Source organism: Aspergillus novofumigatus (genome assembly GCF_002847465.1).
Source record: "Aspergillus novofumigatus IBT 16806 chromosome Unknown P174scaffold_8, whole genome shotgun sequence".
In the NCBI taxonomy this organism is placed as follows: domain Eukaryota; kingdom Fungi; phylum Ascomycota; class Eurotiomycetes; order Eurotiales; family Aspergillaceae; genus Aspergillus; species Aspergillus novofumigatus.
In genome coordinates this window covers 195,739-219,932 of record NW_020194281.1, presented here as the reverse complement: position 1 = coordinate 219,932, position 24,194 = coordinate 195,739, and the positions used below count along the sequence as shown (strand labels likewise).

At 50.7% G+C, this 24,194-nt stretch overlaps 12 protein-coding genes across 12 annotated transcripts; 6 read left to right on the top strand and 6 right to left on the bottom strand.

The window, feature by feature from the left end:
* Positions 1-143: 143 nt before the first annotated feature.
* Positions 144-2,529, top strand: P174DRAFT_412687 (putative acetate-CoA ligase). The gene is made up of 2 exons (XM_024824317.1): positions 144-1,907; positions 1,970-2,529. The coding sequence occupies exons 1-2, from the start codon at positions 191-193 to the stop codon at positions 2,410-2,412; spliced, it is 2,160 nt and encodes a 719-aa protein (XP_024678580.1). The 5' UTR covers positions 144-190; the 3' UTR covers positions 2,413-2,529.
* Positions 2,410-5,707, bottom strand: Fma-KR (putative PKS-like enzyme). Its single transcript, XM_024828233.1, has 6 exons — positions 4,240-5,707; positions 3,541-4,087; positions 3,227-3,520; positions 3,058-3,179; positions 2,868-3,037; positions 2,410-2,771 (listed from the first exon to the last, which is right to left on the bottom strand). Exons 1-6 carry the CDS (start codon positions 5,612-5,614, stop codon positions 2,460-2,462), a joined length of 2,820 nt encoding a protein of 939 aa, XP_024678579.1. The 5' UTR covers positions 5,615-5,707; the 3' UTR covers positions 2,410-2,459.
* A 221-nt stretch (positions 5,708-5,928) lies between these two features.
* Positions 5,929-6,890, bottom strand: fmaF (Fe(2+)/2-oxoglutarate-dependent oxygenase fmaF). The gene has a single exon (XM_024828232.1). It carries the CDS (start codon positions 6,821-6,823, stop codon positions 6,020-6,022), a length of 804 nt encoding a protein of 267 aa, XP_024678578.1. The 5' UTR covers positions 6,824-6,890; the 3' UTR covers positions 5,929-6,019.
* Positions 6,891-7,101: 211 nt separating this feature from the next.
* On the top strand, positions 7,102-8,692 carry fmaE (monooxygenase fmaE). The gene is made up of 3 exons (XM_024823683.1): positions 7,102-7,433; positions 7,502-8,535; positions 8,592-8,692. The coding sequence occupies exons 1-2, from the start codon at positions 7,359-7,361 to the stop codon at positions 8,252-8,254; spliced, it is 828 nt and encodes a 275-aa protein (XP_024678577.1). The 5' UTR covers positions 7,102-7,358; the 3' UTR covers positions 8,255-8,535; positions 8,592-8,692.
* On the bottom strand, positions 8,384-9,811 carry fpaI (putative methionine aminopeptidase, type I; the record flags this gene model as incomplete). Its single annotated transcript, XM_024830273.1, has 5 exons — positions 8,384-8,535; positions 8,592-9,138; positions 9,202-9,515; positions 9,576-9,612; positions 9,671-9,811. 5 exons carry the CDS (start codon positions 9,809-9,811, stop codon positions 8,384-8,386), a joined length of 1,191 nt encoding a protein of 396 aa, XP_024678576.1.
* A 516-nt stretch (positions 9,812-10,327) lies between these two features.
* P174DRAFT_445022 (uncharacterized protein) lies at positions 10,328-11,474 on the bottom strand. The gene is made up of 2 exons (XM_024828231.1): positions 10,867-11,474; positions 10,328-10,822 (listed from the first exon to the last, which is right to left on the bottom strand). The coding sequence occupies exons 1-2, from the start codon at positions 11,222-11,224 to the stop codon at positions 10,695-10,697; spliced, it is 486 nt and encodes a 161-aa protein (XP_024678575.1). The 5' UTR covers positions 11,225-11,474; the 3' UTR covers positions 10,328-10,694.
* Positions 11,475-11,878: 404 nt separating this feature from the next.
* On the top strand, positions 11,879-14,592 carry psoF (bifunctional monooxygenase/methyltransferase psoF; the record flags this gene model as incomplete). Its single annotated transcript, XM_024825874.1, has 2 exons — positions 11,879-14,111; positions 14,132-14,592. 2 exons carry the CDS (start codon positions 11,879-11,881, stop codon positions 14,590-14,592), a joined length of 2,694 nt encoding a protein of 897 aa, XP_024678574.1.
* Positions 14,593-14,943: 351 nt separating this feature from the next.
* On the top strand, positions 14,944-15,660 carry P174DRAFT_412676 (EthD domain-containing protein). The gene is made up of 2 exons (XM_024824316.1): positions 14,944-15,170; positions 15,228-15,660. The coding sequence occupies exons 1-2, from the start codon at positions 15,009-15,011 to the stop codon at positions 15,537-15,539; spliced, it is 474 nt and encodes a 157-aa protein (XP_024678573.1). The 5' UTR covers positions 14,944-15,008; the 3' UTR covers positions 15,540-15,660.
* Positions 15,661-15,700: 40 nt separating this feature from the next.
* fumR (Zn(II)2Cys6 domain-containing transcription factor fumR) lies at positions 15,701-17,395 on the bottom strand (the record flags this gene model as incomplete). The annotated part of the gene is made up of 2 exons (XM_024825873.1): positions 15,701-17,091; positions 17,158-17,395. The coding sequence occupies 2 exons, from the start codon at positions 17,393-17,395 to the stop codon at positions 15,701-15,703; spliced, it is 1,629 nt and encodes a 542-aa protein (XP_024678572.1).
* A 2,062-nt stretch (positions 17,396-19,457) lies between these two features.
* metAP (putative methionine aminopeptidase, type II) lies at positions 19,458-20,973 on the top strand (the record flags this gene model as incomplete). The annotated part of the gene is made up of 5 exons (XM_024830272.1): positions 19,458-19,503; positions 19,574-20,470; positions 20,497-20,720; positions 20,779-20,865; positions 20,917-20,973. 5 exons carry the CDS (start codon positions 19,458-19,460, stop codon positions 20,971-20,973), a joined length of 1,311 nt encoding a protein of 436 aa, XP_024678571.1.
* Positions 20,974-21,623: 650 nt separating this feature from the next.
* On the top strand, positions 21,624-22,836 carry P174DRAFT_463456 (putative O-methyltransferase; the record flags this gene model as incomplete). The annotated part of the gene is made up of 4 exons (XM_024830271.1): positions 21,624-21,753; positions 21,810-21,939; positions 22,008-22,468; positions 22,526-22,836. 4 exons carry the CDS (start codon positions 21,624-21,626, stop codon positions 22,834-22,836), a joined length of 1,032 nt encoding a protein of 343 aa, XP_024678570.1.
* A 125-nt stretch (positions 22,837-22,961) lies between these two features.
* Positions 22,962-24,040, bottom strand: fma-AT (acetyltransferase fmaC). The gene is made up of 2 exons (XM_024824315.1): positions 23,873-24,040; positions 22,962-23,823 (listed from the first exon to the last, which is right to left on the bottom strand). Exons 1-2 carry the CDS (start codon positions 23,975-23,977, stop codon positions 23,050-23,052), a joined length of 879 nt encoding a protein of 292 aa, XP_024678569.1. The 5' UTR covers positions 23,978-24,040; the 3' UTR covers positions 22,962-23,049.
* Positions 24,041-24,194: the final 154 nt, after the last annotated feature.

Here is a 24,194-nt window from a genome sequence, read left to right as displayed (position 1 = left end):
CTAGATCGGTCTTCGGCAGTGGAGGATAATGTCGGCGACCACCATATTAGGTATCGTTTACCGAACATTGACTGGGGGCGAAATATTCATAGAAGACAATACAATCTAGTGTATCATTTAGTTCATTGATTCAGTTGGGGCAGGTCTTCCCTTGTGTCCATTCCTCTATTAGTGGACGAGATTCTCAACAATGGATCACCCTTATCTTCAGGACGAAGTTCTTCGCCAGAGTCTGCAAAACCCAGAGGAGTTCTGGTCACGCCAGGCCGAGCGCCTCCACTGGCACAGAAAACCCGACGCTGCACTCCGGACAGCCCAGAAGAGTCTGCAAGATGGCACCACGTACCCGATGTGGGAATGGTTCCCAGGCGGGGAAATCTCGACTTGCTACAATTGCGTCGACAGGCACGTCGCGGCGGGAAACGGACACGAATCGGCCATCTACTACGACAGCCCGGTCACAAATACAAAGGAGACAATCACGTATCACACGCTCCTCAGGGAGGTTGAGACGCTGGCCGGGGTACTGAGAGAGATGGGGGTCAAGAAGGGTGATGTGGTCATGTTGTACATGCCCATGATCCCTGCTGCCTTGATTGGCATGCTTGCTGTCAATCGTCTGGGAGCTATTCACTCGGTCGTGTTCGGGGGGTTTGCGCCCAATGCTGTCGCCCAGCGAGTCGAGGCTTGCAAACCTGATGTACTTCTCACTGCATCGTGCGGGATCGTTGGGAATAGGCCCCCTATTGGGTACCAAGAACTCGTCAAAGAAGCCATCAAGCTTTCATATCACAAGCCTTCACACACAATTGTCTGGCAGCGCGACCAATTACAGTGGAACTTCCAGGGGTCTGCCACTAGTTGGTGGAAAAACGTATGGCGCTGGATACAACGAGTTCTCTTCCGTCGCAGGACGAACACTGCAGGGCAATCATCGTGGCAGGAACTCGTGGCCAACGCCAGGGCACGGGGACTCAAAGCCGACTGCGTGCCCGTACAGAGCGATCAACCGATCTATATCATGCATACCTCGGGTACGACGGGAGCACCAAAGGGGGTCTTGCGCAATTCAGGTGGCCATGCGGTTGGCCTACAATTCACCATCAAGTACATCTTCAACATTCATGGCCCGAGAGACGTCATGTTCGCGGCGTCGGATATCGGGTGGGTGGTCGGTCACTCTTATATCCTATATGCGCCGTTGCTTGCGGGGGCGGCCACCGTTTTGTACGAAGGCAAGCCGGTAGGAACACCTGACACGTCTGCTTTTTGGAAGGTTGTGGAGGAATACAAGGTGAATACCATGTTCGCGACGCCAACAGCGCTGAGGGCGATCAAGCAAGAGGACCCGAGTAATACAAAGCTGTCCGAGATTGGAGCGCGCGGAGGCTTGCGATCACTGCAAGCACTGTTCCTCGCTGGCGAACGGTCAGAGCCAACCTTAGTCTCTATGTACCAGGAGCTACTGGATCAGCACGGCGGGAAGAATGCACAGGTCATCGATAATTGGTGGTCAACCGAAGCCGGGTCTCCGATCACCGGCCGCGCGATTGCGCCTCATTTCGGGTTGACAAGTGACGTGCCGAAAAGCTTAGACATTCCTCCAGTCAAGCCAGGAAGTGCTGGAAAGCCCATGCCAGGATGCGACGTTCGGGTCGTGGACGAGCACGGCGAAGAGGTACCAAAAGGGTCGATGGGGAATATTGTGCTAGCCCTACCTCTTGGGCCCACAGCCTTCAACACACTGTGGTTAGACGAGGAGAGATTCTACAAAAGCTATTTGCAGAGGTTTGACTCCAAGTTTCTGGATACTGGTGATGCGGGCTGGGTTGATCAGGATGGCTATGTTCATGTCATGAGTCGCAATGATGATGTGTTGAACGTCAGCGCGTATCGACTCTCAAGTGGTGAGTGCCAACCCTACCCTTGACACTCGTTCCAGATTCTAACTTTTCATAAACACGTGTAGGCGCAATTGAAGAAGCCATCTCGTCACATCCTCAGGTTGCAGAAGCCTGTGTGGTTGCTATCCCTGACCAGCTCAAGGGCCAACTCCCCTTCGCATTTATCTCCCTGTCTGGGTCGGAGCACCCGGACTCGGCCATACCAGCAACGACTATCACGGCAGAAGTTCAGTCACTTGTACGGAGTCGGGTTGGAGCATTCGCCGCGCTGGGAGGTATAGTACAGGGCAAAGGCATGATCCCGAAGACGAGATCCGGCAAGACATTACGGCGTGTGCTTCGGGAGTTGGTGGAGAATGGGGTTTACGAGGATTTGGACCGGAGTGTTGAGGTCCCAAGTACAATCGAGGATGCGTCGGCTGTACAAGTCGCGAGAGCCAAGGTTCGGGAGTACTTTAACAGGAACAAGGGTAAGCACAAGGCGATTGAAGCAAGGGAGACGGCATGAAACTGCAATATGTTACAAAGCCCATGTTCAGTGGAGCAGCTAAAATCCTATATGATATGTGAAAAGAGCAAGCTCTTGTGCCAGAAAGGCGCGGAATTGTCCGAGACCGTTTCTAACCCGGTGATGATTTCCGGAGTCTCATCGCTCTTGCCGATGAGGATCGCTTCGGCCAATATGTGATGAAGCTCACGCTCGGAGACAAGCATATAATCCAGACTTCTCAATGTAGAAATCACAGACTCCGAACCACCACTGCTATCTATATTTTGAATGAATCCGAGCCCTATGATCGGGCCAAGGTTGATCACCGACGCAGGGAGGTTGCGAACTCGTCTCTGCAACACCAAGCCGGTCATGAACTACAAAGTTGTCAGCGTGGCCGGACTCGTGAACCTGAAGATTCGGAAACTTGCATTATTAGCCGCATCGTAGTTGGCTTGGAATGGCTGGCCAACCACAGCCGAGATGGACGACAACAAAAGAAAAAAGTCAAGAGTATCACAAGAAAATACCTCATCGAGGACCAGAGAACCGTCCACCTTGGGCCTTAGAACTTCCTGTAGGGCGTCGTACGTCAGATCAGAGAAGGAACAATTCAACTGAAGCATTGCGCCGTTTGCCACACCTCCGATGGGGGCATAGCACTAAGGATCTGCTTGCGGAGGTTAATCATGTCTTGCTTGTTGGTAACATCAGCTGCCTTGATCACAATGTTGGCACCTTGACTTTCTAGCTCTTTTGTCCAGGTTTCGTCCCTGTTAGGATTCCTGTTACTGTTAGTAGCTATCCCTACCAGAGCCTTGTCTGTACGCACCGGCTTGTAATGACAACATGGCGCCCACCACTCTGTACTATCCATCTGGTGATAGATTGGCCCACCTGCCCACTCAGACCGACGAGAACATACGTCCTGTTCGGCGAGAAAAGACCGGAAGGATCAATGGGACGAGCAAGAGCGGACTGTGTCTCAAAGGAATCTGTTGCTTTCACTTTCCGACGTAAACAGTTAAGACGATCGTTGCGCTTCTTGTCGAAAAGCACTCTCGGGATGAAAATTCTCCTCCCTTGGACAGAGAGCTCCGGTTCGACAGTCCACAACCTATTTGAGCTATCATCCCTCATCCTTACTCCCCGATAAGCCGCAGGAAGCTCTCCGCCACAAGAGACTCGTTGCCATCAATCTGATCCAAATCGAGGAGCTGCAGAACCTTGTCCGGGTTTTCAGCCTGGACGGCTCGAACCAGTCCAGTTGTACCGCTTTGGTGGGGGTTTAGATTTCCTGCGCTGTAAGTGACCCACAGGACTATCTTGGACTTGTTTAACAGTTGATGTAGGCCTTCAAAGGTATCGCGACTGAGACTTTCCAGTACTGACTGATCCAGCTCGGTCAGGCTAAGCACAGCTTCCATTTGGTCAAGGTCCACGGTCTTCAAGTCGGCCAGGGACCTAGTTATGATGACCTCCCCAGCCCAGACACATCTTAATCTTCTCTGGATCGTCTGGATGAGCTGTTCAATATTGTGCAAGATGCCACCTATAATAAGAAGCGTCCCTCTACTAGGAAAGGGTGGTGTTGAGTCAAGCGGAGCTTTGAGAAAGCTGATTTGATTATCGACGGCCTGTGACAAGACCGCAAAAGGCGAATCGCCTTCTGGGTCCCTCTGCAATAAATCGACTCCCGAAAACCCAACGCTCGGCAGCGTGTCGTGTATTGCCTTGCGGGTAGTATCTGTTGCTTCTGGCGTAATGGCGTCTGCTGCCGTCACCGTCAGCAGTAGAAAACCCCCTGGCTTTAAGAGAGGTCGCACGGATTTCAAGGTAGCATACTCCTCTGTGGAGGCCCCAGAAGAATGATCAAGTCGAAAGAGCCGAGGTCGGTTGGCCCAACGGAGGCTGATTCGTCAGACGTTTCAGCCTCCCTTGCAATGTCGAGGACTATGAACTGGATAGGTAAGTCGTCCACTATCAACCTCCGCCTCATATCTTCTATGGCCCTGCCCGATGCATCCGCAATCGTGTATGAGCCCATGGCGTTTCCCAGCTCATGACACAAAGCTCGTACCAATTTGATAGAAGAGGCTCCAATCTGGAGAATTTTCAACTTCGCGTAGCGGTGCGAGAGCAGTCTGGTTGCCACCAGTATACTTGTATGAGCGTGCGACAGGCCCAAGCTTTCGTAACAAGAGACTAGCTTCCCTTGCTCGAGCACTGGGCGTGAGAGAATGTCTGGCAGCCATGTCTTTTTCAAGTACAGCCGTTTGTCTTGCCTCTCGGTAGAGGGAGCTATGGGGCTCATCGTGAGGCCTTCGAGGCGTATCTGTAACTGCCCAGTCTCTGAACTGTAGACGCTGGCGTCTCCTTTGATCATGGGTAAATCTGCTTTATACCCTGCAGTATATTCATATAGGTGCGTATCGATAGCTACAGAGGCTGGTGTTTTGATGCCGACGGACGAATTCGGAAATAACGTCAGTCGACCGATCTGTGTAGGCACGAAAATCGTCCATAATGAACCATCCCGAGGGGCGGCGAAGGCAAGTAAAAGTGTCTGGAAGCAGGCCTCCAGTATGGCTGGGCGAAATAGGCTTGATATACTTGGTGCTTCCTCAATCGTCGGCGCAAGGACACCGGATGCATAGTCCATACGCCTTTCAGCAGACGTTATAGCTCGGAAAGGTCCACTGTATCTCAGGCCTACTTCGCTGAGGGAACCATAGAATTGGTTGATGTTCACAGGCCTCAACCCGCACGGCTTGGTTTGTCTGGAGGAGGATAATAATTCTGACTCGTGGTCTGCGAAAGTCATGCGTAACCGTCCCCTGGCTACAGTGGCCGTGGTTTCGTCATGCGCGGCGCTCTTCTTGAGACTGAAATCTGCCTGGATGGAGTTAACTCCATCATTACCAGGTTCTATGGTGATCGAGGTCTCAATCTCCACTGGAGATGTTTCTAAGAGGATCGGTGGTCCGATTGTAACGTCAGAGAGCTCGATACTGTCTGCTTGTTTACCATTGCTAATATCAATGGCGGCCGCAAGGGCCATCACGCAAACCATAGACGTAGGGATAACGGTTTGATTGTTTATATGGTAATCCCCTAGCCACGGCAAGTCTTCTAACTTGAAGACGCGCCGCCATCTTGGCTCACATTCTGTAGCACGCGGGACTAGGCTCCCCAACAGCTCGTTAGCCAATTTTACCATGACTGGTTCGATTGAAGGCAAAGAAGAGGGTATACTCCCACTTCACAAGAAGTGTCAGGTTCACTAAGTTGCAAGTTCTGGAAATGGCAATATTGGAGAGGTTTCGCACGGAGAGGACGAAAGCTACCTGAGAATTCGACACCTTTATATTTGTTCCTTGTCTTCGGACTAATTCGGTGGACATCTCCGCCCTACCTGCACCACTGGCTATATGAGGCCAGCGCTGAATGCCGCCAAAGTATTACACTAAAAAGCTCACATGGATCAGTTCCTACGGATCTATTTGCAAGCAAAACGGCTCCCTACGACTAAAGTTAAATTGCAACCGTGACTATTATTGAAATCTGCCTTGGAGGTAAACTGCGATATATCCGTACATGCACAATTTCTTCCTCCATACTATGCTCAAGCGCTAACCGCTGTTGTAACCTGTTTCGAAGCGTATTTCTGAGCCATATAAGTCAGATCGCCCTTCACGACGTATCCAATATGGCTTAGTGCGAGCAGTTCCTTCATCTGCGGACTAAGCGTCTCTTGAAGCTCCTTTGGCAGCTTTGCGGACCAGTTTGTCAGAGGTCGCATGTAAGGCGCAGAGTAATATGCAAAGAGAATGGCTCGATCCTCGTCCTTGGTGACGTTGGAGCCAGAGGTGTGCCATAGGCGCCCATCAATCACAACAATGTCGCCCGCATCCGCTTCAAACGGGACCAGCAGATCCGGTGCGTTATCAGGCACATCCTCCCAGGTGGTCCACTTGTTTGAACCGGGGATATACAAGGTTGCGCCGTTCTCCTTGGTCATCCTCGTCAGGCACCAGATCACGTTGACTGCCCAGATATCCAACCACGGCGCTGGAAGGACGATGCTCTGGTCCGAGTGGAGAGCCATGCTCTCCGCGCCAGGACGAGCAATGTTTGCAGAGAAGTTGCTGACCAGCAGCTGATCGCCCAGCAATGACTTGGCCAAGTCTAGCCCGGTCGGGTTGATGAGCATGTCGCGCCAGTATGCGTCCAACTCGGGGAGATAAAAGACGCGCACGTTTGCCGGGTTGGGATCCAAGATAGGCTGGAAGGTGCCCTCGCCACGAGCCTCAGAGGCAGCTTTCGCCTGCCAGAGACGATCGAGTGCGTCTTTAGCTTCCTCTTTGGAGAGGACCGCAGGGATCTTGACCCAGCCATGCTCTTTTAGATGGGCCTTGGCGTCTTCCATGTTTAGCGTCACGGTCTTTCGAAGAGGGGTCCCTAGAATGTTGGTGGTTAGGAGTGCATTCTCGCTCTTTAGCCCTAGGGGCACTTACTAACTAGCTAGTGGTGCCCTTCGTGGCTCCTCAGCATTTCGGCAAGTTACATGGAGTCTTCGGTAGATTCGGTCAGCCGTGAAAGGAAATAGGACCGAAAACTCCGAAAACGTAGCGATGGAATACTAATCACATCTCTATCATGTATACGACTATTGGAGAGAATTAATTCCAGTTGGATTGATAACTGTTCTAGACTGATACACTGTAGGGTGCCATGAAGCATTTAATAACCCTCACAGTAATAGTACCAGGACTTGCTGCTTGAGTAATCAGTATGTACTTACCAATATAGCTAGAATAACTATCGCACTAAGTAGCGTTGGTCATCACTCTCTTCTGACTACAATATCCTCTAGGCAGCAATGCATCAGCTTTCAGGATACATATATTCTTTGCCAACATCTTGTGAATGGTAATTTCTCTCCGACTCACCCAAACTCGACAATGGATCAGTCTATGAAGCCCCTTCTCGCACCCACAGAACAGCCACGTCGACATCTTACGGCTTCTACCATCGCCGTAAGCCACTCAATGAATACTCCAGATATCTGGATTTGAAAGGGAACTGCTAACTTCATCATCAACAGTTTGTCCTCCCAAATCAATTCAGTCTCGGCACGCTCCTTTGCATCGGTGCTCTTCTGCAGATCATCCTCTGCGCCATCCTCCCCCTCCGCTATGCCGCCATCCCATGTGCAACTATCCTCCTCATATCCATTCTCACCACGATCCAAAACTACTTCCAGCCGAAAACAAATCCTTTCATGGCCGACGTCGTTCCCGGAAGAACCACCGCGCAAATCCCAGGCCAAGATGGAAAATACGGCCCGGAGCCAGGCAAGGGCTCCGTGGTAGTGTTCCACCTTGGAATACAATACAATCACCCCCTGGGGATCTTTGCGCCGCACATGCTCGAAATCTCGAACAAGTTCATGGCCATGCAACAGGATATACTCCGCCGCAAGGACGAGCTGGGCCTGCTGGCGGTTCAAACCTGGCGAGGCAGCGAGCGCAGCTCCAATAACACCACCCTGATAAAGTATTTCTTCAAAGACGTCGAAAGTATTCATAAATTTGCCCACGAACCGCTACATAAGGAGACTTGGGCGTACTATAACCAGCATCACCCTGGCCATGTGGGTATCTTCCATGAGACGTATATCACGAAGGATGGCGGATATGAGAACATGTATGTAAATTGCCATCCCATTCTGCTTGGAAGAGGTGAGGTGAAGGTCAATTGTCGCAAAGGCGGCACAGAAGAGTGGACAGGGACACTGGTCAGTGCGGATACACCGGGTTTGAAGTCTTTTAAAGCGAGATTGGGTAAACATGATTAAAGCTGGAGGGCTGTCCTCCCTTCCAATGACAAAGTTGCGCCACTTCGGATACACGTGCTACGTAGACCTGACAGGCGAATGATCCCTTATCCAGTAGCCCTTCTGACTGGTCTCCACTCGCCCATATCCTTAGTTTTTTACTTCTCCATTTGCATCTCCATTTGAAAGTCCGTTGGCCTTTCCGTTGGCAACCTCTGGTATGGGAATTGGCCCGCCTGGTGAGTTCTCCAGTCTCGCCGTCAAAACCTCGACGCCTGTCTCCGTAACAAGCAGAGTATGTTCTACCGTGTTCCACGTCAGTATATAGAGCCTTGCAACTGAAAGGGACCATACGCACCGAATTGTGCCGTCCGCTTCCCATCCACCGTCACATTTGTCCAGTCATCTGGCCAATACTTTTCTCGGTTGCCGCCCAAAGCTAGGATCGGTTCAATGGTGAATGTCATCCCGGGTTTGCATGTTCCCACAGCCTTGTTCTTTCCGTAGTGGGGGATCCAGGGAGGAGGGTGAAATTCCGAGTTGATACCGTGGCCGCCCCAAGTCTTAATGACAACCAGGCCCCTCGAGGTTGCGTGCTTCTCGATAATCTTGCCAAATTCTCGAATCGGCACACCTGGTTTGACGATCTCAATAGCCATGTCCAAGGCCTCCCGCGTCGTTTCAACGAGTCTGACCGAGTCCGGATCCGCCTTGGCCTTGTCACCAACATAGTAGGTCTCGTTCAAGTCGGCATGATATCCACCGTGGTACAGAGAGACATCGAGGTTGAGAATGTCGCCATCGAGAAGAACTCGCTGATCAGGGATGCCGTGGCATACAACCTCATTCGGAGAAGTACATATTGACTTGGGAAAGTGGTTGTAGTTGAGTGGAGAAGGATATGACTGCCTCACGTTTTAGCAAATAACAAAATAACGTGTTCTCCACAGGAGTGGATGTCAACTTACATCTCGCTCGATGCAAGCATTGTGGCAGATTTCATCCAAGTAGTCTGTGGTCACGCCGGGCTTAACCGCGGCGGCAGTGATGTCGAGGACTTCGCGAGCCAACCGGCACACCTTGCGCATGGCCTGCTGACCCTTTGCATCCAAGAGATCCCATTTTGACCTGCTCAAACGCATCTCCCGCTTTGGAATGCCAGTCTCGGCCCAGTCGGGACGCTTGATTGATTTGGGGACCGATCGGCGCGGGGAGAGTGGATATACGGGTCTGACCGAACCAGTGAATGGGTATGTTGGAAAAGGGTTGTAAAGTCCGGTAGCTGTGGCGCGATTAGCGAACCAGTCTTCGGGTTGTGCGCCGCCCGGGGAAAGGCGGTTACCATTTTGTGTTTTGTGCATCAACGCCTTGTGTGTGGTCTGGATATAATTAATATTAGTTGCTCAGCGATGGGAGGTCCGCATGGATGTCACCTACCCAATTCTTTTTGAAGCACTCTTGAGAGCAGAAGTAACTGCCTTTGACACCCAGCTTCAGACAGGTCGGACATTGTAAGGTCCCCGCTTCATTGTCGCAATCAGTCCCACAGCACTTCTTTCTGGGATCGGAGTCGGTCATCACCGCGGGCATCAAGATCGTATGCTCTGAAGAGTCGAAGAAGAAAATAGTAAGACCTCTTATTATGAAATTGAAATCCACACGCTGATGAGCGACGACAGTGAAGGAGGAGAGTTTGTTGAGAGTGAGAGATGGTAGTGAAATGTAAGTTGTCTGGTTACCGCTCATTACAAAGAAAAATCACTTTGTACAAGCCTGATCCACTTGCACGTGACATATACCACCTGACCCACACTTTGGTCTAGTTCTTTACTTGGCATCTTACATAAGCAGGTCTCATTCGAAGATATCGAAGCAGGGCAAAGAAGGCGGTCAGGCGTAACAACTAGTGTACCTAGATCGTACCATAAATGCACCTAAAGTGTAAAGTGAAATGAGGAAGAGAGATTGGAGGATACCCCACAGTACCTCAGGTATTAGGTGGATACAGGTCATGCCACGGTTAAGATACTAAGTTTCGGGTAACGAAAAGTGGAGCATGTCCCACATGTAAATAAATATAAAATACCCCAATTTCAGATTAATTTACGTTCTGTAGTAATTTCTGAACTTATACAACTAGCCTTACTGACTCCTTACACAGTAGCCAAATTGTCGTCACTTAATACCTTTCAGAATCCCAAGAATGATCCTTACAGCGTAATACCTATGACATGGATTGGCGAGATGTGTATTGATCTTATGGAATAGTTCAGGCTGGTTTGAAATTAAAAAGATAGCCAATAGCCAAAGACGCGTCACACACTGGCCGTTGCTGATATTGTATGCATGATCCAAGGACAATACAGAGACATTACGGAGTACATACATTGGATGTATCAAACTGATCCAAGATGGGAGGCGATCCATCGAGCGGCTCAACCCGAGTCAGCGCCGAGGTTTTTCACGAAAGCCCCTCGGTGACGGTGACCAAGGTGGCGGCCAAGATGCAAAGAAAGGCTGGAACATTCACCAGCAGTGTTCGTGCGCGGTGCTTGGGCAACCATTCCTGGAGCGCGTCCTCATTTCGGACTCCGGCGGTCTTGACATCGCCAATGCGGCGGAGGATAGAAAACATGGTCGGCCCCAGCAAAAGTGAGCGATGCTAAACAGCGCACCGGCAAAGTATAGGTTGCGAGCCTCGCGACTCTGACGGCTCAACCCATTGATAACACAAAGGACGGTGGCAGGAGGGTAGGTTAAGCCGATACCCCAGATCCCAGGACCCATGAAAGCGGGCAGGTATCGAGGGAGGAGTTTGCCACTCGGGTGGGCTGCGTCGTGCCGTAAGGAGGGGTGTAAGAATGCCCCAAGAGAGATGTCCTGCGACCAGCTGAACATCAAGGATGCGGACGATATGACCAGTGGGGAGATGCGGAGCAGGGCTGTTCCCAGTTGGGAGACATCGTTGTTTGAGCCGAATGAAGAGGTCATCATGGGACTGTCGCAGGTTGCAACTCAGAATCCCTAATAGCGATCGAACGAATGTCAGGCAGAAGCTTGACCTTTCGACTTTAATAACAGCAAATAATTGCTAGCGCTGCAATCATTTACGCCGAGACTACCGGGGGCTATCTCATCATGCAATGGCCCTTCACGGCAGACGGGACATGCAATGTCACTTGGGAGAGGATTCACCTTGATAACGACGTAGTCCGCCTGTTGCAAAGACGTAGAGACCCACACTGTTTGCAGGTAACGCTTGCTATAAGACTTTGATGCTGCCTGACCTTGTCATATTCGGCGATGATTCCGTATTGGGGTAGAATTCGGCGTCCCCGAATGGTGAAGTATACCGGGTACTCGGCCATGTCTGAGACGGGTGGCATCGAGGAGAGGATATTTGCTTCCTGTTCGGCAACGGCCTTGGTCTAGATGTGGGCACATTTGGCCGACACCGAGATACTGATCCATCCAAACAGGAGAGTCTGTACATGTAATTTCAAATGTCTAATGTCAAACCGAGAGTGCGAATCATGTCAATGAATTGCGACCAATCCATTCTGCGTCTGTCGCATCGCACTATACTCTGTTTCTCGTGCCTCGGATTTCTCTTCCAGTGTCACAACAAGGATCCAGCTCTTAACCATGACTAGAATAAGTCCAGACTATGATGCCATTGTCATTGGCGCAGGCTTCAGTGGTGTCCGATCTCTCTGGGAGCTCCAACGACTGGGTTTGACAGCAAGGTGCTTCGACGCCGGGTCAGATGTAGGGGGCACCTGGTGGTGGAATCGCTATCCTGGATGTCGGACGGATGGCGAGGCTTGGGTATACGCTTTGAAATTCCTTCCAGAGCTGTTGGAAGAATGGGACTTCACCGAGCGCTATCCCTCGCAAGAGGAGATCCAATGGTACCTAAGCCGTGTCCTTGACCGGTACGACCTACGCAAGAACATCGAGTTCAACACAGAAGTCAAATCAGCCCACTACAGCGACCGTGACAATCTCTGGACGGTCACTACGGCGGATGGGAGTGTGGCCACCGCGCGATACTTCCTTCCTGCCACCGGTATTACGTCTATTCCCAAGGAGCCGCCATTTCCCGGGCTTCAGTCGTTCCAAGGGGAGGTATATCAAGCTTCTACGTGGCCAGAGCACGAGGTCGATTTTCAGAACAAACGAATCGGTGTGATTGGCACGGGTTCGACAGGCATCCAAGTCATCACCAAGCTGGCCCCCGATGCTGAGCAGCTGACTGTTTTTCAACGGACACCAAATTATGTTATCCCAGCGCAAAACTATCCTCTCGACGAGCAAAAGCGGGAAGATATCAAGAAGACATTCGATGTGACCTGGGATATTGCCAAAATAAACCTGGCCGGTCACGCCGTGAAGCATTCGGGGAGAACGGTCGCGGGTGTTGGCGACCCAGAAGGCGTTCGACAGGTCTTCGAAGATGGCTGGGCGCGCGGTTGTTACGATTTCCAGCTCGGCACGTTCGATGATTCCTTCATGCATCCAGACGCTAATGCCGCCACGGCGGACTTTATTCGTGAGAAAATCCGCTCTATCGTTGGCGACCCTGAAACCGCCGAGGTGCTATGCCCAACTTATCCGTTCGGTGCCAGGCGTCCTCCTTGCGCAGATGGATACTACGAGACATTCAATCGATCGAACGTCAAGCTCGTTGACATCAGCAAAGACGAGATCGAACTCTACGAAAAGGGCATCAAGACTGCCTCCGGAGCGGAATATGAGCTCGACATAATCATCCTGGCACTGGGCTTCGATACCGGCACAGGAGCCATGAACAAGATTGACATCAGAGGCAGCCACAGCAAGTCACTCCGGGAGTCTTGGACGCAGAGACTCGAAACATTCGCTGGCGTCTTGGTCCATGGTTATCCCAACATGTTCGTCGTCTGCGGTCCCCATTTGCCCGCAGGGAACCAGCCGGTCAGTCTAGAAGCATTCGCAAGCTGGATCGGCAAGACCATCGAGCATATGGAGACCAACGGACTTGCCAGCATCGACGTGTCGAACGAAGCTATGAATGCGTGGACGACGCACGTCGAGCAAGTATGGGGTGGTTCATTCCTAGCCAAACATGCTCACGAGCAAGGCTCTTGGTTCGTCGGCACCAACATTCCCGGGAAACAGTCCAGAATCATGTTCTACTTTGGTGGAATGGTCAACTTGGAGCCTTGGCTCATCAAGGAAGTGGAAACTGGCTGGTCGAGCATGAGCTTTACGCCTCTTGACAGGGCCAAGGCTAGCAATGGTGTGTCAAAACAGACCGTCGGCGGGGTCCACGTCACACCTGAGATGCTGGAGTCGGTTCAGATACCTCTCGAAGCTGACAAAGTGGGCATGAGCCCGGCGGAGAAATCCAAGCTCGTTAATGCTGCGACCGCTGTTTACATTGACACGGCTGTCGAGGAAATGAGGAACCGCGGCCTGACCCCGAAGCAGGATTACCGTGTTCACTGGTGGAAAGTTATGCAAGCCTTTGTCGATAGTGTGGAAGGGCAAAGGGTTGTCCAGGAGACACAATTGACAAAAGAAGGACTCGAAAGCTTGATCTCCAAACTAGGCATTGAAGGCGAGGTGATTGCAAGAATGGGCCCAGAGATCGTGAACATCCTGACCGGCAAAACTCACGCCCTGGCGCATATTATGAGAGACGATCTGCTCTTCCGTGTGTACCTCTCCGATGAGGGTAGACGCGCCAACCGCTACATGGCCGAATACGCCAGAATCCTCACTTCACAGCGGAGAGAGCTTAGAATCCTAGAGATTGGCGCTGGAACCGGGGCACCACTTCGGAAGTCCTCAACCTATGCAGCCCCAACGGCGAGTCATTCTGTGCCAAATACATGTACACGGATCTCTCGCCAGGCTTCTTTAATGCCGCGAAGACAACGCTGAAGAAATGGGAGCCCCTCTTGACATTCAAGGTCCTCAACATTGAGGATGACCCCGCGAGCCAAGGTTTCGAAGAGCACACATACGACTTGATCGTTGCTGCAAATGTCATCCATGCCACGGCACGCCTAACGAATACTTTGAGCAATGTACACAAGCTACTCAAGCCCGGCGGTGTCTTTGGTCTTGTAGAGCTCACCAGATTAACTCCTTTCTATAACCTCGCATTTGGTCCGCTTTCTGGCTGGTGGGCTGGCGTTGACGAGGGGAGAACAGAGAGTCCGTTACAATCTCCTCAGCAGTGGAATGAGTTGCTCAAGCAGACTGGCTTCTCTGGTATTGATCTGGCTGCCTACGATCTTCCTGGACCACAGAGACATAGCTGTCTGTTGCTGTCGACTGCCCTGGCCAATTCTGTTACCAATGGGCATTGATATCGTTTAGACACATCAGTAATGTTCATGGACTATCCCCGTATATATCGAATCTTTTCAGGTGTATTTTTGCTCTAAATCTATGGCGATTAGCCTTCAATCGTAGGCATACCGTGATTGATTGGTACCGCTGTCCCAACGCCCCTGCGTCGGTCCATATTCAATCCTCTGTAACACGAGCCTCCACCGATAACGCTGCCGAGGAAGCTCTGTACACACATGAAGCGCTAATTATAAGCCAAGCAAGAGCACCGAAAGTTCCCACAGCTCGGTGCAATGCTCGGATGTAGAAAGGAAGACAGCCGAATAGTAAACTTTACCCCGCGTCGTACTTAACACCCTCTCGCGTAACCGAGATAAAACAATAGAGCATTCTTGCTATCTATGTGGCCAAAAATTTGTTAATTTTTATCTCAATGGCCGAACCCCTCCAGAAGAAGCGCCTCTTGCGCATGACGGTGGCGCACTATCGCCAGCCGAATGTCAGCGAAGAAGAGTTCTATCAATGGGTGACCGAACAGCATGCCGCACGGGCGGCCAAGCTACATGCTAAGAATGGGATCGAGGGATTTTCTATCGTGAGTGCAGGATCCAGCCTAGACACGAGTGAATCTCAAAAATAACAGGAGTCCTAGTACTTCACCCCCAAGTCGTTTCGTGACTTTACATCGGAACTCAACAACGCGCGCGGAAACCCATGGCGGGTTCGAGACTTTGACGCCCAAGTCGAGTTCTTGTTCCGGGACATGGAGACGTTCTACAAGGGGGCTGCCGACGCGGATTTCCAGGCGCTACAGGCAGAAGAGGGGCCTTTTGTCAGCGGCGAGGGTGCAGAAATCAGCCTCGGCTGGGTTGAGACGTACGTCCGAGACGGTCAAATCGTCAACCTCGACGAGGCTGGGAAGCCTACTTTCCTGCCATTTAAGGATATGAGTCAGGCACCGTAAACGAAGGTGCTAGAACATATAGAGAATTCACAGATCGAATTGCTATGTCAAGTGTCAAGTTCTTCGTGTAACACACTCTGTTCATATATATATCTAATTTATGCGAACGAGCAAAGACCACAAACACCACCCTCGTACCGTTTACCGCAGGGAGTCGCATATCAGAGCATAACACGCTGAAGAGCTAATTTCGAAACAGTGTGCACAAGCTGTAGTGTGGAATCCTCATTGGCTTCAATCGCCTGCAAGGTCACCTTTGCTACAGTCGAAAGTCCATCACCGGCATCCGCAACCCCATTCATGGGGCGCTTCTCTGCGGCCGGAGGGCCCGAGGCAGCAGACTTTGACGCAGGTCCGGCGACAGGATTAGATATAGGTCGCATAATCTCGCTAATCAAGGAATGCATATGCATCACGTTGGTCTCCATGATGCACGTCAGCACGAGGGACTGGATCGACGAGGTCTTGGGTACCTCAAAGGAACCAACCGCCAGGTTTGGCAATTGGGTCGGAAAGCAGAAGCTGCTCTCGTCGTCATCCAGAGTGGTGGCGTTCCCTCGGACCCCCATCTTCAGCCGCACTTCTAGCCACGCCTCGATGTGCCGTAGGATCTTGTCGTAGGATGCAAGGAGGCACATGTAGCTAGACAGAACAAGCAACTGTGATGGTTGATCCAATGCGAGTTGTGCTAGCGTCTCAGAATCATTGCATGATCTGCATGACTCCAGTCGAGCGCAGATGCTAGTCAAGAGCCCTGTGTATTGGCTTGATAATTTAAACGTGGAATCCACGGGAAGTTCCATAGGGCTCAGAGAGTTTCCTGAACCACTCCCCTGCGTTCTTTGCCCGGTACCAACCACGGGTATTGACTGCATGTGCTGGTGAAGCTGCAGATTGGTGTCCGACAGTCGACGGATCCAGGACGTCATATTTGAGCGACGCACTTCAGGGAATGGATTCGACGGCTCCTCCTGGTCTTGTGGATTGCCCCGCAGCTCCGAGTCTGAATCTGGTGCGTCCCCATAAGGTGACCGCAGTAGATCGGAAGGAGATAGCTCGTTGCCATAGCCCGAGTCCGGACGTAACTCTTTCCCATCGGAGCCTTTCGAGTTTCCTCCTGTTTGATCAAAGTCCACCATCATGTCATCTTGACCTGGCTGGTGTGCCTGCTGAGGAGACATGTTTCTAGACAGAGATCCGCGATGTCTGTGATAGGTCGTGGGGAAGGAGGAGCGCATCGTGGCGGGTAATGAGAAGTCGTACAAGTCGTCAGAAGTATCTGGATTGGGAGCGTCACTCCAGCGCGTCTGTCCCGCTTGTTCAACGGTCCTCAGATGAGACGGTGCTTGAGGACCTGACGTTTGACTCGTGTGGAGACTGCCTCCGGGTCCATACGGAGCCGTCAGTGCAGGATGGATATCGGCTTGTAACGAGGAGGAATCCATTCCACCAAGATTCAAGTCAGTCGGCATGTCCAGCAGGCTCGTCGGCAGATAGTCGAAGTGGTCTGAATGCTCGTCGTTCGTATCATTCGGGCCTTGTTCTTGATTGACTGCGAACTCCCAGTAAGCCTCTCATCATTCCACCTGCGTCACTGTCATACATTGCACGCTCTTACCATGATGCTGTCGTGTGCTATCACCATTGGCATGAGGTTGGGACTGCTGTTGCTGGGTACTCTTGGCGGATTGTGCTCGAGACCGCAGCCTCATGGGCCGTGGAGTGCACCGCACGCCTGCCCTAGCACAGCGCACACAAGTGTCGCTATTATTCTCTCGTCGACAGCGCAACTTTTGGCCATGGCACCGGTCGCAGGCTCGATGAGAGAAACCCAAGTCGTGAACCAGCATGTTCATTTCCGCATTTGGCTATCAAAAGACTGCAGCCTTGAAGTAGTGCACAGACGTCGAACTCAAAAAGAAAATATAGAAGCACAAACAATATCCCGTGGCGAGATTTGTATAAATTTTGGCAGGCGAAGTATGAATGTGTTTCAGCCCCCACCACGACGCTTCATTTGGGTTTCCCACTAAGCTAAACCTCCATCCCACTCTCTTTTCTTTCTTTTTTTCTTTTTTTTTTTGCCGCCAAACAGCTCATTTGCTTACTGTTGACGGCAACGGTGTGAATGCTTCTACAGAAACTAGTCAAAAGTACGGTCTTGACGGCTTCGTTGCCATTGGCGGATTGCGCGCTCTTCAGTGCGGCGGAGAGTGGAGAAGGATGGAGTACAGTCAGATTTTAGGTTACGGCTGATGCTGATCGCGAGCATAATCTTCTAGGGTTTTACGGTTTGATGCCATGGCATCTTATCTTCCTTCAGGACCAATTGGCTTCCGCTGATCCACTGGCTTCGTTGGTCTCGTTGGAATCAGCAGCTTGCTACGGAGTTTATCACCGGGTCTAAGCGGCTGGCTTACTCACGTGACTCATAACACGGAGGAATGCTTCCCCGAGAGGTGAGGGAAAGATTAGCCTAGAGCAAGGCAGTTCAACCGTCTTCTTGTCGCTTCGCTTAGGTTGCAATGAGCAGAGTTTGTCTTACTGCATTAGCGCTGCGTTTGTCTGACAAGATGCAAAAGAAGTGCATGATTAGGTGATAATTTGCAAGCACCTCCTAAGGGTAGGTAGTTTCCCCGGCGGCTCAATGTGCAGGCAAAGCAGATGGCCTGATTTGATTTGACCTGCGGGGGAGACTAGATCCAACAGTAGAGCCTGTCATCATTAGTAGAGAATTATAAGGTTAGCGCAATAAGGTAATATAATATTGCTGCCTCGAAGCCAACCGCACTCTGCCAAATAACATGGAAGCGGGGGGGCAAGCATCGGCATGGGCCCCAAATACTATACTAAAAGGCCACATTTCATTATACCATATCTCAACCACAATGCCTTTTTTCTGGTACCTAAATATTGGCATACAGGCCGTTCTAGGCGTAAAAAAATACCACGTCAAGATTTTAAGACCTTGTAATATTTGTTTGCTGCATTGTCATGTTTTGCACCACAAGTTGCGAGCGAGGCTGAGAAATATATCTCTGGGTTTCATATAAGTGGTGGGAAACCCCGCACCGTTGTTAAGATAAGGCGCAATTATGCCCTTACTCTGGGGTTCCAAGGCCTTTATCCAGTCTATTAGGTTTGGAGAGATCCAACTCAGATGCAACTCTTGTTTCAACTGGACCACTAGTCGTAGAATGGGTTGCCTATCATGAGCTACGCCGCATCCCCAACTGACAAATACAGTTTATTCATACAGTATTGGCACTGGGCATTATCTTCTTAAAGGAATGATCTGCAGGGTATTTGGCCCCCATCAGATAATCAGCCCGTCCAAGATGAAAAAGAGTTGCACTCTACCCCTCTGCAGAGTCCTATGTAGTACTCTGTAGGGCAATAAGAAATAGACCACATTCAGATGTTATATAAATCCTGTTTAAGCTAAATGCATCGAATTAGAGACTAGATTGGTGTTTTGTTTTTCTACCTAAAATATGAGAATAATAGGTATATACCTCATTTCTATTCCCCATGGCCGCATATTTTGCCATGGTCCAATAATCAATACAAAGTCTCTACTGAATCAATAATTTCCCTGTCAATTAATTAACATGAGTCAGAGGGTCTAGAATATAACTACGTATATCCTCGGTATCCACACGGATACTACAGTAATCTTCTCCTGTCACTGCTTCTTTGCTATCGCCCCTCCAGCCCCGCCTGTAGCAGGACCCCACTACGCGTATTGTCCACTCTATCCACTCTACGGAGTACTCCGTACATACTAGACTACGTACTGAGAAAACGCAATTCGCTTTTTTTTGGTATTGTGGTGCTTGGTCACTTTACATACCATTTGGTTCCCCCCAGAGATTCGCGACCGTCCCTTCTCTCCTTGTTTGTCTCCCTTTGCTAGACATGACTATCGACCCGCCAGAGCTTCTCGAGAAGCTGGAAATCAGCGGTAAGAGTCTGAGCATCTGATACTCGACATATACGATGACACAAGCTAATACTTGATTTTTAACTCACAGACGCTGGTGCAAATGGAGCCGACATCCCTGGTTCCACTTCCGCCGCAGCAAACGGGATTTCAAAGGAAGAAGACGACTCGGACGACGATGTGGCTGAAAATACCCCAGCAGTAGCTGCCGAAAACGGCACTGCCAAGAAGAAGAAGAACAAAAAGAGGAAGCCCAAGAAGAAGCAAGCGAAGGTCCAGACCGATCCGCCATCGATTCCCCTGTCGCAGCTATTCCCGAACAACACCTACCCCAAGGGCGAAGAGGTGGAATACAAGGACGAGAATCGATATCGAACCACCAGCGAAGAGAAACGTCACCTCGACAACCTGAATAGCGACTTCCTCTCTGACTACCGTCAAGCAGCTGAAGCACATCGTCAAGTCCGTCAGTGGGCGCAGAGAAACATCAAGCCAGGCCAAACGCTGCTGGAGATTGCTAATGGGATCGAGGATAGTGCCCGACGTCTGGTGGGTCATGATGGCTTAACTGAAGGTGACTCTTTGATAGCCGGCATGGGATTCCCCACTGGTTTGAACATTGATAACGTTGTCGCCCACTACAGCCCCAATGCCGGCTGTAAGACCGTGCTTGCGCAGAACAATGTACTCAAGGTCGATATTGGCATTCATGTAGGCGGTCGGATTGTCGACAGTGCCTTCACGATGGCGTTCGATCCTATGTATGATAACCTACTCGCTGCTGTCAAGGATGCAACCAACACGGGGGTGCGCGAAGCGGGCATCGATGTTCGGGTGGGAGAATTGGGCGGCTACATTCAGGAGGCGATGGAAAGCTACGAGTGTGAGATCAACGGCAAGACTCACCCGATCAAGGCGATTCGCAACCTGTGTGGCCACACAATCCTGCCGTACTCCATCCATGGTACTAAGAGTGTCCCTTTATCAAGTCGAACGACATGACAAAGATGGAAGAAGGGGACGTCTTTGCGATCGAGACCTTTGGCAGTACCGGTAGTGGCCGATACGTTGAAGGAGGCGAGGTCTCCCATTACGCCCTGCGCGGCGACGCCAACAGAAAAGACTTGACTTTATCTTCGGCCAGGTCCCTCTTGACAGCGATCAAGAAGAACTTTAGCACGATCCCTTTCTGCCGGCGCTATTTGGATAGGATTGGACAAGAGAAGTATCTCCTCGGTGTATGACTTTCCATCACGAACTGGCAAATAATTAGAGCTCTTAGCTAACACGAAATAGCTGAATTACCTGGTAAAATCCGGAATTGTGGAAGACTATCCCCCTCTGAATGAGAAGCAAGGGACTTATACGGCCCAGTTTGAACACGTAAGTCAGGTTGGCTTCTGGAGAAGAATCACTACTAATGATGAAAAAAAGACCATTCTGCTTCGACCAACAGTCAAAGAGGTCATTAGTCGTGGCGACGACTACTAGACATATTCGAGACTGGTGGTTTCCATTTTGTAGGGCATTCAATGGTTCAGGAAATGGATATCAGCTTCATAGATTGACACGCAAGGCATGGCGAATACAAAAAGATTACCCCGATGTTTTCCTCCGTTCTGGTCATTGTAAGAATTCCGTCCTCAACCTGTAATAGCTGCAAATAGTGGAGGTGAACAATTTCGGCTGTCTGAATATCCTGGCGCACCTCCCGATATTTCGGGCGATCGACCTTCGGTTTAGGGAAAATTTAGTTTCGGTGTTGCATACTGCTTATGTCCGGCATAGCAGGGAACAGAACGATTTGCGCCGGATCGAACTGCTATTGTACTTGTACATCTCCTTATACTACAGGACGGGTTTATTTACACATAGCAGTGACCCAGCATTAAACAGTGACATCTGGCTACATTGACAAGCATTGACATCCCTTTCAACCCTGTCTATTCTGACACCAAAACACTCCTACCATGGCCGGCATTGCAGAACAGTTAATCGAAAAGCTCAACACTTTTGAGACGAGCGTCTTTGAAGGTCAGGATGCCACGCGACAGAGGCTGGCTCTGGCGGCCCGCAAACTCTTCCACACGCTGGAGACAAAAGAAGAAAAGACCATGCGACTTGCTATAGAGGAACCGATTATGTTCTCCGTGCTCCAAGCTCTCATTGATATTGGTTTGTTTGAAGGCTGGACTGCTGCCGGTGGTGGCGAGAAAGATGTGAACGAGTTGGCCAAACTCAGCAAGAAAGACATGGAACCGGAGCTTCTATGTAGGTCTCACAGTGCTGCAACGTGTCATCAAACGTGTATACTAATGAATTCACAGGTCATCAACTACGACTGATGGCTGCCAGCCACATTATTCAGGAAACGGCGAACGACCACTATATACCTACGCCCTATTCCCTCGCCATCGGGGATAAGAGCACTCAGGTTGCCCCAGCACTTCGCATCAGGCAAGCTGCACCATTTATCCACGTGTCTAGATATCGAAGTTAAGACATTACTAACGAGCAATGATTAGAACTGATCACGTCGCATCATGTGCCATGCACTGGCCCGATTTCCTGGCCAAGACCAACTACCAGAAGCCGCGGGACGACAAAGCTAGTTGTTACATCGATACTTTCCCTGAAAAGAAGAGCTTTTTCGAGCGTTGTAGCGCGAACCCCGTGCACCAGGAGAGCTTCTCATCCTTTATGGATGTGTGGGCCAAAGGAAAGAGACCTTGGCCGGAGTTCTACGACACGCAAGCACTGCTTGACGGCGCTGACCTAAGCAATGGCAGCCCTTTCGTTGTGGACGTTGGCGGACACCACGGCATCGATTTGATGCGCGTGGCTGAAAAGCACCCCGATCTCCCCGCCGGGTCCCTTGTGCTCGAGGACCTACCAGAAGTTGTCGGTGCTGTCAACCTTACCACGGACAAGATCAGAACTGTGGCACATGATCTCTTTCAGGAGGGCGTTGAGCAGCCCATTAAAGGTAGGACACCTGGTCTGCTGCTAGTACAGTGCCTAGGAGACTAACGGGAATGTGTAGGAGCTCGAGCGTATTTTATGCATGCCGTCCTGCATGACTGGTCGGATGAGACATCCGTCAAGATCCTTAAACAGATTGCCGCTGTTATGAAGCGCGGCTACTCGAAGGTGCTTGTCAATGACATTGTGATCCCATCTACAGGTGCCAGTTGCTATCAAGCGGCCATGGACTGTCTAGTGTTGCAGGCTTCAGCTAATGAAAGAACCGAAGCCGTGTGGAGCAAGGTGATCGAGGATGCTGGTCTCAAGCTGGTCAAGTATTACCCTGATGGTCGTGGCTACGAGAGCGTGATTGAGGCAGAGTTGCCATAGGAGAGCTTTGTACTTTGCATCTAGAGGATATCGAGCGTTTCATGTCCCTTCAATGCGTACTCCCTCACTCCGTATAGAAAATAAAGAATTTCAAATAGATTCCATCCAAGAATAAGACCACGGCGCTCCTACTAACTTGAAGGCTATACTCGCGCAAGCTAGTTATATTGTTCGGTATACTGAATTCGATCTATCAAATATACTTATGAAATTCTAAAAGTCGAGGTATTTCTTCATAAAGTCAAGCTGCCTTTGCAGGACATCTTCTGCCCCCTCTCCGTTAATGACATCCATATGACCTCTCCCAGCTACCAGGTCGAACTCCTTATTTGGCTCCGGAATCATGTCGAATACAGCTCTCTGATCCGCAGGCGACGAGATGGTGTCCTCGGCGGGTGTGACCATCATGACTGGCGTCCCTTTGATGAGGCGCATCGCCCCATATGGCTGCCACGCCAGCACATGGTAGTAGCTCTGCACTGTGGTCTGGTTGGTAAAGAACGAGGTACCCAGGAATGCTCGGAATTGCTCCATGTTGTACTGATTGCCCCAACCGGCGGGGTTGTAGCCATCGTCCCCCACAAACGGAATGTATACCGGGTCATTGCCCGCGATAGTGGAGACACGATCCTGCATTGCCAACGCCATGACGTTGTTCTTTTCCTTCTCTCTAAAGTCGTAGTTGGCAATTGGTGTCACCGAGATGGCTGCTCCAACACGGTGGTCGAGGCCAGCCGCAACAAGCGCCGTCATGGCACTGAAGGAGTAGCCGTAGAGAGTGATCTTGTCCTCATCGACCATGGGATGACGAGCCATGAAGGTCAGAGCATCGTGAAAGTCCTCCACCAGCTTGGCAGGCTTGACATCATTGCGCGGTTCGCCATCACTGGCACCAATGCAACGATTATCATACAAGAGTACCGTTACTCCCTGCTGCTGGAACCAGACGGCAACATCCGGTAATAAGATCTCTTTTGGGGTGTTGAACTGGAAATAATTAGCCTACGAGTTAAAGACGCAATTAAATCGTACGTACTCCTTGATTCATGACAATGGCCGGCCCACGAATTGTCCCTGGGTAGAGCCAGCCTCGCAATGTCAACCCATCAAAGGTCGGAAACTCGACATCCTCGCGATTCATTGTTGAGAGTTGTGTGTTCTCCACAGTAGCTTCCAACAAAATGTTTAGAATGTATACAGAAATACGCAACAGTGACAAACCGCTCCGTCATTTCATATCACCATCATACTGTAATCCGAACATAGCGTAGTTTCGGTATTGGACTCGGTAACCGACCTACCAGACACTACCTATTGATGTAGGTAAGATTTCGGCGCCGATTGCCAGAGCCATACGC